Source organism: Lotus japonicus, chromosome 3 (assembly GCF_012489685.1).
Source record: "Lotus japonicus ecotype B-129 chromosome 3, LjGifu_v1.2".
NCBI classification, from domain to species: Eukaryota; Viridiplantae; Streptophyta; class Magnoliopsida; order Fabales; family Fabaceae; genus Lotus; species Lotus japonicus.
The window spans coordinates 29,223,553-29,241,484 of record NC_080043.1 but is presented as its reverse complement, the minus strand read 5'-3'; the positions used below and the strand labels follow the sequence as shown (position 1 = coordinate 29,241,484).

Below are 17,932 nucleotides of genomic sequence, written 5' to 3'. Positions count from 1 at the left end.
TGCAGAGACAGGGAGCAATAAATCAAGTTAATCAACATGCGCATTATGCACTATACAAAATTTAGAAGAAGATCAAGGTAAATCCAGCCTATCTCATATGGATTTCCTAATAAGTTTTCTGGCTAGACCCCAAGGAAATTTGTCGTTCGGATCACTCATCACAACAATGATCGAAACGAACGGACTTCTGGCTTCATATGTAGAGACTTGGGCTTACCTCGATGAGGACATTGTGCGGCCCACTCTCATCAAACTCTCAGATTTTCAGAAAATGAAGATTTCTTTTGATGATTATGCTATCTGTCAGAAGTTTCAAGTAAATGAGAAGAAGAGGAAGTTGACTAAAGACCAAAGGAAAAGGAAATTTAATGAAGCCAACTTACCCAGGGCACCCAAAGTTAGACGCGTGATTACTGACTCCAATAAGATCTTGGATTTGCCTGTTGAGGAGCCTGAGAAGCCTACTCAACCCACTTTCAGAATTTCCTCTTTTCAAATCTCAGGTAATTGCCACAAGGAACAGGTCTCGTCGAGTAACCTCTATGACTCTCTCTGCAACCCTCTCAAACTTCACCAACTCCACAAGAATCTTGCCCAAGACAGAAACTAAAGGAGGTTCAGACGTCCTCAGAAAACCATCATGTTGTACCTCGATACGCCAAACGAAAAGTAATTGGAGAATTCAATGATGAAAATGAAAATGATGATGATATTGTTCTGCCAGATCCTGGCCTTGTGCTCAGAGCCCACAAGAAGGTATTTTGTCTGGCCATCAACATGTTTCAAGTGGGAATCAAATTACTCTGTCCATTTCATCTGCTCCGGTCCGTCCTATCTCCAAAATTCCAATTAAACCAACAAGTGAGGCGTTTATTGCTAATTCTGCCAATGTCTTTGCACATCGTCCGCAATTTCAAACTGAAGAAGAAAAGAATGTTCAAACTTCTCCTCAGACGTTACCAACACTTCTGCAAGCATATCTAAGCATTAGTAGAGCAACTCTTGGTCCTTATTTTTGCAAAGCATGGCGTACACCGTTGACAGCTCATCATTCATTCTTGGAAGATAACATTTGAATTTGATTCGAGCTATACTCTAGTTGTTTGGAAGGACATTCCTCCACCGGATTACTCCAAATGGAAGATTTATGTCTGTCAAGGCTATGTGGGATATGGTTCATATCAATGCTCAAGGGAGCTCTTGATCTGCTTAGCTTCTTGGAAACATTGGTCGTTCGGTCTATTTCCTACCAGGTTTCCCGGTCCAAATGTGAGTGAGATGGAAAGTATTCTTCAGAGGATCTCTATGCCCATTCAAGTAAATATGAAAGAAATGCTAGAAGAACTTCAAAAGGCGATGTTCTACATTCACCCTGAAGAGCAATTATTGCCAACCACTGAGACCACTTCTTCTGGAGTAAGGATTGAAGAAATCTCAGAAGAAGAAGATGAGGAGCCAAACAACAACGTAGCTGATGTACATCAACTCTATCGTATGTTCAGAGAACAAAAAGCTACGTGGATCAAAGGATGTCTGCCATCACAGACACTTTGGAGCTGATTCTCAAGAAGCTTAATTGAAGCCCCTTTATCTCTTGATCTCTTACCTCCTTTTAATTTCCATGCTTGCACTTCCTTAAACTCTTTATCTGAAAATTTCTCGTTGGTGACTTGGTTGCAATGGTTTTGGATTTTTTGCAACACCGTCGTCTGGTTTTTATGCTTGCCATGATATCACTTAATTGTTTATTGCTTAATTTGTTTGCCATGTCATCGTTTATTATCCTTTATCGTTTAATATGTGTGATGTTTTTTGATAATTCCAATGGGGGAGAGGAGAGTAAGAGAAAAAGCAAGCAAAATGTCGAAAAGCATGCACTAATTGAGAATGGCACAAATCAAATGATCCCTTTAGCGCTTCTGCGAACAGTGAGATGAGAGAAAATTAGACTAACACGTTTAAGCACATAGAGGCCCTACTTACTCCGACATTTTTCCAGAATTTTCCCAGTTGCTCGATTCTGAACTGCAAAGTAATTTTTAGTAAACATCACATAGTAGGATAAGTCGTAATTTGCTGATTGAGAGAAAATACAAGGAACAACCAAAACCCGAGAGTTTAATAGAATCATTAAGAGATTAATAACCAATATGTGAAATATTAACAGATTGATCATTACCAACAACAATAGCCAACTCAAGCAGGGTTGACTGAGAAGGCATATGTGCAGTCACACCAGTATCGTGTTGCCAATCAGACTTACCTAACCTTGAAAGAGAGCATGAAGCATTGAAGGCTTCAGCTAAATGGTCGAGGGATCGGATGCACCACGTGTATAGAGATTTAGGCATATGTCAGAAAAATGTCCTTCTTCTCGACAAATTTGACAACTAGAAGGGTAATAACGAACGACAACCATGACCATTGGAATATCCATGCTCAACAATTTTTATAGAATTTATGTAGGGGAAAAGCAAGAAGACTATGAACCTAAAGCCGTAGGAGATGGCAGAGTATCTTCCATGGTTTTGGAGTAGATTTTCATTGTGGGCACCTGAATGAAGATCTTGGAAGGAAGGGAAAGACAATTTGTCCATTTTGACACTAGAGAAACCTGAATAGGAGGGGCCTAACCTCTAACCTAGATGTCCAATCACCGCTCGTTGGTCACACGAGACTTAAACTGTTAGCAGACAAAAGTTTTGAAGATGCTCGACCATCGTTAAATTTTGGGTTGATGTGATTGAACCATGACTATATCTGATATACTACGAGAACGAAAGACTGGAAAATACCTAACTTTCTACATAAGATAATTGATAGAAAACAATTTAGTTGTGGTCATATGAATCATCATGGAAATGGTGAGTTTTTTTTATAGGCAAATGGATAGGAGGGGGATTTTTCACCGATCATGATGAAGGAGAGAAGAAGTCGGCGGAAGAAAGTGTGACGAGCGACGATAGGCTATAAGACGTGTGATATATATATATATATATATATATATATATATATATATATATATATATACATATTATAGGGATAAACATGAAAACCGTCCTTGAACTTTGAGCGTGATTTGATTTCCACCCCTCGCCGGAAAATCTTCCTATGGACGCCCTCGAACTTAGGTTTTTTTTTTTTGGAAACCGCTTGCCGTTAAAAAGCTCTGGTCGCCGCTGCCAGGTGTTCGGTTTGGTCATATGTGTACATGCCACGTCATTTAATGAAATGACGTGTTTTTTTTTAAATAACATAATTATATTTTAATGGGTTAATCATCAAATTGATCCTTTGTCTTTGTAAGGTTGTTTGAGTTTGGTCCCTCGCAGGAAAATATTGGGCTTATGGTCCCCATGAATGCAGTCTGTTTGCATCTGGTCCTCGTCGGAAGGCAGAGCTCCGGCAAGCTTACTGAGTGGCAGGTTGGAGCTTACGTGTCATTATCCATGCCATATTTTATTAAATTTTAATTTCCACATATTTAATTAAAAATTAATAAATAAAAATTAATTAAACAATAAATATATTTGTATTATATTTTTCAATTTTTAATTAATTTTTATTTGTATTATTTAATTGTTTTTTTTTTGTACATCGGAAAATTGACAACAAACAGAAAGAAAAAACTAAGGAACCGCTAGGCGGTCCTTCAAAAGGAGGAGACCAAGCTCCGGACTAGAATTAACAATCTCCCTAAGCCCATGGTCCATGGAGGAAGCTCCCTGCCTAGCTAGCCAATCTGTTGGGTAGTTCGCTTCTCAGTGAATCCAAGTCACTCTGATACACCAACTTCTCTCCATCAAGTCTTTGATCTCCAAGAGAACAGCAACATGAGCATGCCTCCTCATATTTCCGACGTCTGCGATAGCCTTTGACAACTCACGACAATCAACCTCGCATAATACCTTCCTATGGCCACGATTCCAGGTGAAATTCATACCATCTTTCAAGGCCAAAGCTTCAGCAAGCCAAGGACTTCCCAAGCTAGCATGAGATGTGAAACCTCCTAGCCAACTCCCACAGTGACCACGCAGTAAACCTCCACCTCCTATACACCCGCGATGTTGACAATGGCTTCCATCCGTGTTTAATTTAACGAAGCCCAGAGGAGGAGCTGTCCAGCCAATACTGAGCAATCTTCCCTCACCCATATTCACAAACCAAACTTGATCATCATTCTCAAAACTTAGCCTCTTCCAACACGCTTCTAAGCTCCAAGGTTCTGGGTCAAGAAGAGCGTTGTTATGCCACTTCCAGACACCCCAAATTTCTGTAATAAATTTTGTGTTGTTACTGCTGTTAACTTGAGAACGAATCCACTCCGTACAATCCTGGCTCTAGAAATTTCGCCAGCTCCAAGCCCTTAACCGACCCCAAAGCTTGAGGGAGAAGGAGCAATCCCTCAAACAATGAAGCCCATCTTCCTCCCCCATATTGCAGCGAGTGCAGACCGCAGAGTTTAAATATGTGGAAATTAAAAGTTAATAAAATATGATGTGGATAATGACACGTAAGCTCTGGCCTGCCACTCAGCAAGCGCCCTCCGGCGAGGACCAGATGCAAACAGACCGCAATCGTGGGGACCATAAGCACAATATTTTCCGGCGAGCGACCAAACTCAAACAGCCTTACAAAGACAGAGACCAATTTGATAACTAACCCTATTTTAATTAACCCCCAAAATCCTTCCTAATTCAAACTCTAACCTAAAACTAAAACTAACACTAACTTAACTTCATCTCCTAATAAATTCGCATAAAAAACTCCAATTATTTCTTCATGGTCATCATCTCTTTTACCCAGAAAATGGTTACATGGGTGCACTTGAACGGGAAAGCTTGAAATAATAATCAGGAAAAGTTGCTCAAAGGCAATTGACAATAACATGCATTTTCCTATAACCACACAAATCAAACAGACCTGAAAAATTGACAAGTTCCTCATTTGATCAATTTATGTTTTCACAAAAAAGCAATTAGTTTTATGTCCTAATTACATGCTCTGATGACAAAATCCTCGCACAGAAACAAGGGTCTTTTGGTGGGCTGTCTCTTCATTTTGTTCCTAGCTTCCATCTCATCGTCATTGTTCCTTCTATAGCCTCCATCTCCACCTTCTTCCATCCCATGAATGGTGATGCAGTTGATGCCCATATCCGTGACGACGACTGATTGTCGACCTCATGAACAATTAACAATGTTGATGCCTTGATCCCAACAAGATGTCAAGAACGAAGCGACCAAGATGCTACTTATAATTGCGAGACACCCTCGAAGTCTTGAACCCTACTCTCTCTCTCTCTCTCTCTCTCTCTCTCTCTCTCTCTCTCTCTCTCTCTCTCTCCTTCCTGTGTGTGTGATGGCAGCTTGTGAAAGAGAAGAGAAGGATGAGAGAACTTAGGGTTTTTGTGAGGGTGGCAAGTCTGACTTTAGTGATATCTAGCCCCTGCTCCGCCGCTTTTCTGAAATTCGTTTCTCCTCTCCTCTTGGATCTCGCCCTCATCTTCTTCCCTTGCTTCTTTGTCTTCACCCTCACTTGCCCAAACAAAGAGCTCGCTTTTTCTGATTTTATTTTATTTTTTACAAAATTTCAAAACAAATTAAACTTGCTAAAGATGTGGCCATTGGGAGATGGTAAGCAATAAACACAGTGCTCAACTTGGATTTTTCGGGATTTTTGTGAAATTGGGAGATGAACCTCATGAAGATGATGAAAGAAATAGGTGCAGATGATGATTTTTATGGGTTTTTGAGATGAAGTTAGGTTAGTGTTAGTTTTGTTTTAGGGTTAATTAAAGTTTTAATCAGGAAAGATTTGGGGAGTTAATTAATATATGCTTGATGAGCTTTTTTCTACTCTGCCATGGGAATGGATAACCTGGTTACTTGTATTGGTCTCCATCATGGGCTGGGTATTAGTTTGCAGCATTGAAGCACGTATAATTTCTTTGTGCTTTCACTTCCAAAGGCTATGTTTGTTTCTGATGGTGGAAGATACTGGTGCTTGGTGGCTTGTTACTGATGCAGTTTGTATGGGGGTATTTATTTTGGGTTCAAGATTATTGTAACATTTTGCTGATTTGGTCCTCTTGGTGGTATATAAAGTGTAGCTTCCAAGAGGGTTGTTGTTATTTTGTTATCTCTTCTTTTTTTCCCTACTTTGATGTATTATGAGTTGAGTACCTCTTGTGCTTCCATTAATGCATTTCTTTGCCAATAAAAAAAAAACACGTCATTTAATGAAATGATGTGGCATGTATAGATAGGACCAAACCGGACACCTGCCAGAGGCGGCCGGAGCTTTTTAACGGGAAGGACGGTTTCCAAATAAAAGACCTAAGTTCGAGGGCATCCATAAGAAGATTTTCCGGCGAGGGGTGGAAATCAACTCTCGCTCAAAGTTCAGGGACGGTTTTCACGTTTATCTCTATATTATATAGAATTAGAAATTACAAAAGATACCGGACAGTTAAAAAGATACCAAAAATAAAGTATATATAACAATATCTCAAAGAATTATGCTACCTGATTGATACCGGATATATGAGAGTATATGGTGGATCTCCTTATATTGTGCCAATATCAATATATATTCTTTAATTGCATTATCTCCTTTTGTAGCGATATTTCCTTTAACTGCATCATCTCAGAGTTTGTATACGTTTGGATTGCCGAAGGGAGAAGAGAAAGGAAGACGTTAAAGTCAAAGGAAAAGTAATGTGTAATTTGAACTAGTGTGTGTGTCACTTAGTTGAGTTCTGAATAAAATGATAGGGAAAGGAGGACAAGCAATGTGCACAAAAAGATGATTTTCATCCATATATTATTGGTTAAGGAGTGTTTCACCACTCTAAGTTATTATTCAAATTGTGATACCTACCACCACAAACACACGACAAATTAAAATAAATAGGAAGCAAACCTAAGCATGACCACAAGTGACCAGTGGAGGCTAGCTACCAAAAGCATCATCGATAATTATTAATTAACAATGGGAAACATAAACATTGTACTCAACGGTAGCATCCCCAGTTTTAGGATCATAAGCCACGGTGCTAGCCTAAGCATATCCCTTAGCCAACCGGAAGAGCCCGCTGCCGCCAACCACCGGAAACTCTCTCACCTTCTGCATAACCGGGTTCCTCCCCATGATGGTGATGTAGCTCCCATTGTACACTCCTTCCAGGAACACAAAGTTCTGAATCATCAGAAAACTGAACTCCGTCTGTGACTCCGAGGCATAGAACCCTTGAGCTCTCCCCACTAGGTTTGAACTCAGTTCGGGTCCTGAGGTGAGAGCGTTGTCGATCATCCTCACCAAACCGAAGGTAGTGGTTGTGTTGAACTTAGGGAGTGGTGGAATGACTTGAATGGCGGTGGGGTTTGCTCCACTCACCACATCTTGCCAGTAGAATCTGAAGTGGCTGGAACGCCCGAAGAAACTGGGTTGTTCTGTGGTGGTGAGTGTGTACAAGTAGAGGATGAGGAAGGAGAGAAGGATGAGGAAGGAGAGAATGATGTTTTTGAGAGCCATGGTTTACTAGGTTTGGGAAAAGTTAACTATATCTTGTTGGGTTGTCTAATATCTTGTACTGCAACAAAAGTGGAATGAAAAGAGTGGAGGGAAAGAGTGCAATTTATAAGGAAAGGGGTAGGTGTAAAGACTCGTGAACCATTACAGGATCCAATCAAGATAAATCTATCCAAAATCTTTGGAAGAGTCACAATAAATAATAAATTAATAAATAAAATATAGAAATTCCAACTCACTTATCTCTAATGTGATTGGATGATGGGTTATTTAACCCAAACTTTATCATGGGTCATTTAGACAACCCCATATTATTATATTAAATTATTTACTTAATTAGTTTATGAAAGGGAGAAGAAACACTAATGAAGAAGGCAAGAAAATATACCACTATATTGTGGTTCCACTAAAGAAACTACCGCAAATGAAATCCCACATTGACCCAATTTCCCCTCCTCCGTAAAGGTTTTAATTCCAAACCACATGTTGGAGAGAATGAGTAGAATAAATAAATAGTTAACTCTTACCCTCTTGATTGTTTAAACCCTATACTAATCTCTTCAACAATATAAATATTAGACACTTTCTACTTACAGTTGGGGATTGTGAAATTAGAATCCATTGCTAAAGCTTTGAAAAGCATTATGACCTTTCTTTATATTCTCCTATGGAAATGAAGACATCTTTGAAAATCTTCATTCTGCTAGTACCCTCTACTTTGGTAGTTCCCCAAATAGCTCAGTGTTCACTCTCCCAAATTATAAATGTTGAAGGGACATGTATAAAATGTTGGGGTTGATTGCAATGTAAGTCTCACATTGCTAATGAAGGAGGAAAAAGATCAAGTTATGCATCTTGGAGAAGTCCCACATCGCTTAGATTAGTGAGGGGTGGGAGGGTTCAAGACTATATATAGAGATCTCAGGCTCCTTGTTTCAACACACCAAAACACCAAAGATGTAGCACCTAAAAACACTTTAAGTTTATATTTGTGTTTTCTTTTTCTCTTATGCTCTTGTTTTAGAGTATTGTGAGATGTAGTTCAAATATTTACTTTGGAGAGTGTGAGTGTACTGGAGTTATGGGGTGATTGAGAGTGAAGTCTATGTGTTGTAACAATTTTCACATAGTGTTTATTCTCTGGTTGTCGGTTTTGACAACGGCCGTGGTTTTTTCTCCGGTTTTGGAGTTTCCACGTTATATTCTTGTGTTGTTGATTGCGCTCCTGGTTTTACTTTACTTCTTCAGCTGTGTTATTTCCTAACACAAAAGAGATCAAAAGATCAAATAAGAATCATAGAGAATCGAGAATAAAATAACCTATTGTTGGAATGAAAAGCAAACAATGAATCATAGAAAATCGAGAATAGAAACTTATTGTTAGAATGAGAAGCAAATATTATAACACTAATAGGAGGAGGAGGAGAAGGGAACCTTTGAATCTAGGAATTAATAGCTGCTCACAATGTGGCCGCGGATAAATAAGAATAGTGGGTTTAGTGGTTCTAAAGGGAAATTAATGGTTGTCTTGAAAGCATAAATAAGGGGAGTGGGTTTAGTGGTTAACTTATAGAGGGAAGTTAGTGCAAAATATGGAAAATAAATGTGGTGGGTGAGTTTATAGTCACGGAAAATAAATAGCTAGTCACATAAAGGAATAACACATGATAGGAAGGGGTTGAGAGTTATTCTTGTAGTGATGTCAATGAGTATGGATGGACATGGGTAGTATATGCTCATCACTCACTCTGTAGATAAAAATTTATACTTGCACGTACCCGTTTCATACCTGCATGAACATCCATTAAGTGAGTTTTAACCGGATTTTAAAATATCCGTGGTATCCATGGACACCCGACACCCATGAACATATATGAATTTGCATATATTTGTTCAATTGAAAATGATATTAAAAATAAAATTTAAGATTGGACTTTACAGTCAATCAATCTTTACAGTCAATCAATATGTAAAGGAAAACACTTATTTTCTACCCATTTTTTTGGTTTAAGGTTTTTTTTTACCATTACCATTGTACAAGTTTACTTTTAGGAGAACTATAATTCAAATACAAAATTCATTATATATATATATATATATATATATATATATATGTTATATGTTAAGTTCAAACGCTAGATATATCGTTTATCATAATTTGAATTATAACAATTTTCAAGAGTATAAGTGAAGTGATTAAATCATGTGAATTGTATTTCAGGAAATCATACTTATATCTCTCATACCTTATCGTCTTATATTCAAAGCATAGATTATGCAAGAAGACGCTCAACCTAAAAGGAGAAAGGTCAAAGCAACAAGGCCAGACGATACAAGCAAAGTCAAACATGCCACAACGTCTGAGCTAGAGAAGAGAAGAATGATCAAGACACAAGACAATCTACAAAATTATAGTCAAAGCATCAAGACCTTATTAAAGCAAAAGAAGTTAAATCTTCAAGTCAACTCATGCAAATCAAACGAAGCTATCAGATGAGAAGACTGCGTTCAGCATCCACATTCATCAACTATCTCAAGGAATGAATGAGTGAAGCAATGATCAGAGAATGAGCGCCAAGGATTTTGAAATACATCTATGACAATCTAGAGGAGAAAGTCAAGTGCAAGAAATCAAGTGATACACTATGAAGCACGTCTATCAAGGAAACGAGCACAACGACAACATATATAGTTTCTTCTTTCTCTCTCATACAAGAACTGGAGAAATGGAAGACAACTTATTGTCTTTGCTTACTATCATCTACTCATCTAGGCAACACACTTCAAGACAATTCATCTCAAGAAAAGAAGCTTCAAGTGATTGGTCAAAGCTTATCACTAAACTCCTAGTGACTAATATGAAGAATGATGAAGCAAGAGACATCGTCTGAACAATAGAAGAACAATGAGGAAAGATTGTCTGAAAAAAGGAAAGACGACAGAAGCAAAAAAGCGAGCAAATCATATTATATGAGTGGAACAAGGTTTATCAAATGATGAAAGCTGCAAAGTCTAAGAAATGACCGTTGAAGACAAATTAGAAAAGAGCTCAGAATAGCTTCTTGAAGAAGTTTTGCAAAGTCAAGATCACATGATTCTAACAGAGGACAATGCCAAGCAAGAAGTACAAATGTGTCATTATTACATTTCCATATCTATACAACAACAGATAGAAGCTCAGACATATGTTACCTACAAGTTGACATAATACATCTTTTCGAAAAAATGTCTCAATCAAACAGTATTATGCCAGCAAGACATCTGAATCAAGTACACAATGTATCATTTGATCCAACAACTAGAAGCTCTTTGAAGAACACGTTCCAACGACTATCTTTCTCTCATAGCAGATTCAGGAGTATAAAGGAAATAATAGAAGACTTGTAGAATTCGCGCTTATGCTCACCATCATTAATGAGCTTCTATGCTCAAAGTAATTAAACGAAAAAGAAGCCTCGGAGCTCATCACTCAGAAACGATCATCAACATTGTATGCTTCAACATCAAGATAAGTTTTTCTTAAGAGTCAAATCTCTAACTTACTATTTCATGTGATAGAACATAAAGTATAGTCTTAGAGTCAAACCTCATCCAAAAATATTTCATGATTTGTGAACTTAAATTTATCTATCATCATTATTTCTATAAGAGACACTCGTAGATGAAATGATCTTGAAAAAGATTGTTTGAGGAGAATTCCTATATACTTGTTGTAAAGGAAGAGTCCTTGTAATAGTTAGTGAGGAGAAGTCCTACGAATTCTTGTTTTACCTGGAGAGGTAGTGTCCAAAGAATAATTGGTTTTGCCTGAAGAGGCAGTGTTTAAAGAATACTTGTTTTGTCTGAAGAGGCAGGGGTCAAAGAATACTTGTAAGGAGAAGTCTTTGATACTTGAGCTTTGTGAAATCTTGGTATAGTCAAGGATTGGATGTAGCCCTATCGCTCAGGGGTGAACCAGGATAAAATGATGGCGTTCATTGTCTCTTTCTCTACTCTCACAATTTCGCTGCACCAAACGATATCAATGAAGACGATAAATCGTTCAATCATTTGGAAATCCAAGTTTTTGGATGGCACAATTCAAACTCCCCCCTCCCCTTATTGTGCTATTCTTATTAACTTCAATATATATAAAAGATATTTTAGTATTTTATATATCGGGTGGGTATCCATGGATATGGATACATCAATATTCATACCTCTATCATTTTTTTTAGAATATTAATTATATTTCTTAATCAAAGATCATTTGTAGCATGACATTAGTGGCACCATCGGTACATGAAACAGCTCAATTGGCTAAATCCTAATGGATTAATGAAAATATCTATTAAAAATCCGTGGACACCCGCAGGGCCGGTCCAACTCTAAATGAGGCATAAAGCAAACTTTGAAGTGAGATCTTTTTACCTAAAAAATATTTCTTTATCAAAAATTTTTACATAAAATTATCATCTTTATCGAATTTTATGAGATGCAAAATCATTTATTAAATTATCGTAATTAATTTGATTTAACATGTTTTTTTCAATAGATAATAAAGCAAATCCATTTAATCAAAGATAAATTTTAATTTTGGGGGCCATTTTACATGGTAAATAAATTTGGGGATCTTTTTTACTTAGTAAAATAATAATTTGGGGAGCCTAAGCCCTTGCTTGGATGGCTTTGGCCATGGGCCGACCCTAGATACCCGTGGGTGCAGGTAACTTTACCCATAACAAATTTTTATCCATGAATGTAGGTAATTTTGACATCCTAGTCTTGTGTGATTCCACATGGATACCCACTTTCTTTAATTAGGCCACCAAAATATACTCCACTTAAAAAATTATACTACATGTTATTTTACTCATCTACATGTTATTCAATTTATTTTCTAATTATAAAATTTAAATTTTGAATTCTTATTATATAAACACATTATAACATTTTTTAATATTACTTTAATTTTTTTTATAAAAATGGTAGAACAGAGAGAAAACACCTCCAAACTACCAGGCAGGTTGTCTGGCTTGCTGGGGAGGCCAACAGAGGCTCACCCCTGAGTAGAAGTACTGGGGATCTCTCCAAGTGGGTTGCACATCAGTTGAGTTTTTACAAACCTTAGGAAGATTTGAACTCTCGACCTACGGGGAGGTGAGAGTTAAACTCGAAACCTGAAATAAGTTATGCAAACTCATGTTGGATCAAGAGGATCCTCAAGTATAACAAACACGCACTGAGACGAGACACCCATCTCTACGAGGCAATCAGTAGGAGCATTAGCTTCTCGAGGACTATGTTTGAGTGTGCATGGTAATTCACATCGAATATAAAAGATAGCAAATATTAAGGATTTGTTTAACTTCGTCTTTCTTTTTTTGAAGTAGATGTAGTTTCAAGTTAATCGTAAATAAAGTTATAATTTTTTTTTCGTTTGTAACTAGGGGTGGAAATTAAATGAGCCGGACGGCTTGTCAGGGGCCTATGGCTTGGCTCGTCAGAGACTTGGTTTTTGACTTGACTCATTTATTAAAAGAGTTGGACCTAGACTTTTTAAAAAGCTTAATGAGCTAAAAAGGTTAGGCTCAAGCTATCAAAAAAGTTTATTTAGCTTGACAAGTCGGCTTATTTATATATTATTTTTATTAATACTACAAATAAATATAATATTTAACATAAACTTTAGAAACTCTAGCACCAAAATAATATACAATTTGGTTCTCATGTTTGTACAAATCACATACCACTTCTTTTTAGTTGTGTTTGTTTTAAATATGAGAAGATTTTGTTCTTTGAAATGCAATGATGTACATACAAGTTTTATTATTTGAAAATGAAATGCAATGATATATAAAAAGATATATTAGCCCACTGGTCTATTATCCCATGACCTATAGTCTGCGACCCATTAACCTTCTTTAGATATAATTGTCTGTGAAATAAGCTTTTAAGCAGGCTTGTAGGCCAAGCCAGGCCTTTTAATAGGTCAGGTCAGGCCTTAATATTCGTTTTTTCAAAGGCCGAAGGCCAGGCTTGGGTCACTAAAAGAGAATGCAGGTCAGGCAAGGGCCACGCAAAGTTTGGCTTGGCTTATTTCCACTCTGACGAACGCACTGTCGCGGGTGCGTGTCAAAGTATTTTTTCTTTGAATGCCGTACAAGGTGATGAACACTAGGATCGTTCTCACAAGAACTTGATAAATTATTAATTGATATTAGAGTAAAACCAAAGCAAATATAAAGGGGGGTTTTGATTGATTTGATAGAAGGTAACAAAGCAATAATTAAATAGATCAGACAGAAGAGAGAAAATGTTAGTCATCAGATTATAACATTCAAGTGCAACAAACCTTCATTGGTTACAAAATGTTGTTCCTTTGTTATGTTGTCTGCATTTTAGCTAAGTTAAGTTTTTGGCCAACATGTCGGACCCGATGTCACAACATCTTGCCTTTGACATCTGTCCCTGTGAAACCTGCAATGAGTTGGCTAGGTTTTCTGTGAAGCTTCGTTTTGATTACTTGGTGATCAAGCTAGGGTATTTTTGGAAGCTTCTATGGGCCGTGCAAGGATTATATTCTATGTGATCAAATCAGTTTCAATGATTTGATCTGAGATTGTGTGGGAGTTTTATTTCTGAAATAGGAAACTTATTATTGAAGACTTTTCTGCAGATTTGTTTCCTAGTAACTCCCTGAGTGTTGTGTGGACCTTTGCTCGTCCAAGCCCATCGAAGACAAGGCCTGGATGACTGCTATATATAAAGACTGAAACCTATTGTTTAGCTAGAGAGCTTCTGTTGAGTAAAACTAGAGCTTCTTCCTCTTCCTCTTCCTCTTCCTCTTCCTCTTCCTCTTCCTCTTAGAGCTTCTTCCTCTTCCTCTTCCTCTTCCTCTTCCTCTTCCTCTTCCTCTTCCTCTTCCTCTTCCTCTTCCTCTTCCTCTTCCTCTTCCTCTTCCTCTTCCTCTTCTTCTTCTTCTTCTTCTTCTTCTTCTTCTTCTTCTTCTTCTTCTTCTTCTTCTTCTTCTTCTTCTTCTTCTTCTTCTTCTTCTTCTCACCACCGCAACAACCACCACTCAACCACCCCAGCACCATCACCACCAACTTCTTCTTCTTCTTCTCACCACTGCATAACCAGTGGCGGAACTTCAACAAAATTTATGGGGGAGCTCAAATAAATTTAAATATATAAATTTTGAAATATTTTGTTAACAGCAAAAAAAAATATTTCATAGAGAATCATTAATTTATATATTGATATTTGATATTATATACTAAAATCAAAATCACATAAAGTGTTGTTAACCATAATGAAATAACTAAATTTTCTTACATAAAGTAGCATAATCAAAGCCCAAGTTAAAAAAATTGGTACGGTGAAGCTGACATAAGTTTTTTTGGCCAAATCATAGCTTACCCTTGTTAGATATTATATATGTGATTTTATATAGTATAATATATATCCTATACTCTAAAATATTTTTTGGCCAAATATTTGAGGGAGCTACACTATGTCAACCTTAAGGTCCGCCACTGCGCATAACCACCACTCAACCACCGCACCACCACCTCCACCCCATCTTAAAACCTCGAAAACCCCCATTATATATGTGATTTTATATAGTATAATATATATCCTATACTCTAAAATATTTTTTGGCCAAATCTCTGAGGGAGCTACACTATGTAAACTTTAAGGTCCGCCACTGCGCATAACCACCACTCAACCACCGCACCACCACCTCCACCCCCATCTTAAAACCTTGAAAACACCCCCGCCCCCACCAACCCCAAAATTCAGATCAAACACTGAAGCACAGACCACAGTTTTTCAGATCCACCATGCATGAATCTTCTTCTTCAATTGATGGATCCTTATCTGCAATTTTCTGTTTCTTCAAGTTAAGAACCCAAATGCACTAAGCCTATACCTACAATCAACCCAGAAGCAAACACCAACCCAAAAACCCCAATCATTGAGTGTTTCAATTATTGAAGATGAGAATGAAACCGTAAACCCCAATCTTCACTGCGAGCAACAACGACGCAAGCTTGGGGGATTGGGTTTATGGTGGGGGTGGGGATGCGAGATTTTTTTTCTAGAAAACCCATATCTGTGACCACAATTCCACAAATATATCTTCTCCCTACTCGAAGATCGAAGAGAACAACCCAGAACCAGGGGCATATCTAGGGAGGGGCAGGCAGGGCCATCGCCCCCCCAAGAATTTTGAAATGGTCACCGACTATAGGTGTTTTTCCAAGCTAGAAAGAAGGAATTTTCCGTTCCAATAGAGACATTATTATTCACATGTTTCCCGAGATCCTAATTTAGGAAAAATTTCTAGTTTATCTGAGTTTTACCCGAAGTTAGTTGAAACAGGAAAAGGAACAATGTTTCCACTTGTTAATAGATTGATACTTCTTTTTTTGACACTCCCTTTTTCAACAGCATCTACAAAGCGATTTTTTTCTGTAATGAAAGTTGTTAAGACTCGGCTTCGCAACAAAATTGAAGATGATCTTCTCATAAATTTATTAGTTGTTTATATCGAGATACCATAATAAATAAATTTAGTACTATGAAAGAACAAAGAGTTGTATTTAAATATTTTTTTACTATTTAAAGTTTATATAACTTTCAATGAAGATTTTTTTAGTCTTATATTTCGCCCCCCCCAACAATAAAATCCCGGATACGCTCCTGCCCAGAACCCTATTCGAATATCATGGCGAAGAATCCAGATCGTGCAGAAGAACCCGGATCGTAGGTCACAAACAAGGGAAGAAAGGAGAACCTTGAGTCCAGATTGCAGGTCACTTAGAGAGGGAAGCGATTATGGCTATGTACGTGATGATTTGAAGGAAGAATAGAAGAGAATAGAATGAAGAAGCACAACCTCTTCTCAGCCTCTCTTGGTTTACTTCTTCTTCTCCTTCCAGATGCAACTTAATTATAACAGAATTTTTGGTATTTCTTCATTCAGATCAAATACTGAAGCTTGCTTATAATTAAGTTCATGACGGATTATTTTCATCACTAATTTGCTTTTTCAAAATTAATGAATTTAATAATTCTGTTTTAAAAATAAAAATAAATAAATGCACCGTCAGCGAGTTCCGTTTAGTCAACTGACGAAACTTAACGGAAGGGTCTCAATAGATCGTTCTGGAATCATGAGGGAGCTTGACCGCACGTTTTAAATACGGGGGGTGCAGACCGCACATTTGTGAAACATCAGGGACCTAAACTGGAATTAAGCCTAAAAAAGCAAACAATATATTTAAAATTTAAATAAGTTCTCGTAAAATTTAGGCCTAAAATTTATAATCTACCAAATTATGTACGTAATTTTGCGGATACCCATTTTACCTGGTAATTGATATCCTAAACCTAAACACTTCAAAAAAAAAATTATCCTAAATAAATGATAGCAAAAATTAAGGATTTGAGTAGTTTCATCTTAACCCTATTATCTTTTCAAAAAAAAACTTAACCCTATTATAAATAGTGTTAAATAATATTTTAAATAACACAATGAATTTTTTTTTAATTATGAGTCAAATCACATGCCACAAAAAATAGACAAGATTCTCGTTCAAAACCTTGGTAACGTATAACAATGGGGTAAATTATCACTTTGATTCCTTAAAGTATGACACGTTGTCAAGTTGGTTCTTAAATGATTAAAAGTGGGAGAAGTCGGTCAAATTAGTCTCTCCGTCAGTTTTAGTCAGCTAACGAAGTTTAGTCCCTAACGTAAAATTTACCATTTCACAAAAAGAGAGTGGGGAGGATTTGAACCACTACTAAAAAAACGCGATTTACCGACGGAAATAAATCCATCGCTATTAGCGACGGAATCACCGACGGATCCACGTTTTGGAAATAAACTTTCTGTTTTAAAATTTAGCGACGGATTTGGCGATGGATTTTGCCCCTCGTTGTTGTTCCGTCGCTAATTCCCTCGCTAATTCTATTTTAATATTTTATATTATAAATTAGCGACGGATTTGAGCCGTCGCTGATGACCTCCCGCCGCTAATTCCCTCGGTAAATTTTGTAAGAAGTTAGCGACGGAAAGCTAACAGAAATTCCGTCGCTAAATATATTGTTTTTAAAAATGAATAATTTTTTCTCCCAGATTCGAACCTGGGTCTTGTATCCAAAAGGGAAGGCCTTAACCATTTGAGCTAGATGATATGTTTTTTAATATGTTTTGTGTTGGTCAATTCGCAAGTGTACGAATACCTCCGGGTTTTAAAATATCGAACCACAGGGATTGTGAGTGAGAATTGTTGATTTAAGCCTAAAGTTTGCAAGTTCTTAAAGCAGTAAATTTCAAAGATTGGTTTTGGTTGATTGTGACAAAAGTTTTGCAAAAGAGCAATGATGAATAAGTTGTGAAAAACAA

At 37.2% G+C, this 17,932-nt stretch overlaps 1 protein-coding gene across 1 annotated transcript; it reads right to left on the bottom strand.

Moving 5' to 3' along the window:
- Positions 1-6,796: 6,796 nt before the first annotated feature.
- LOC130748329 (dirigent protein 19-like) lies at positions 6,797-7,593 on the bottom strand. Its single transcript, XM_057601513.1, has one exon. It carries the CDS (start codon positions 7,534-7,536, stop codon positions 7,063-7,065), a length of 474 nt encoding a protein of 157 aa, XP_057457496.1. The 5' UTR covers positions 7,537-7,593; the 3' UTR covers positions 6,797-7,062.
- Positions 7,594-17,932: the final 10,339 nt, after the last annotated feature.

Excerpts from the sequence above, each read along its gene's own strand:
- LOC130748329 (XM_057601513.1), bottom strand. The coding sequence starts at position 7,536 with ATGGCTCTCAAAAACATCATTCTCTCCTTCCTCATCCTTCTCTCCTTC.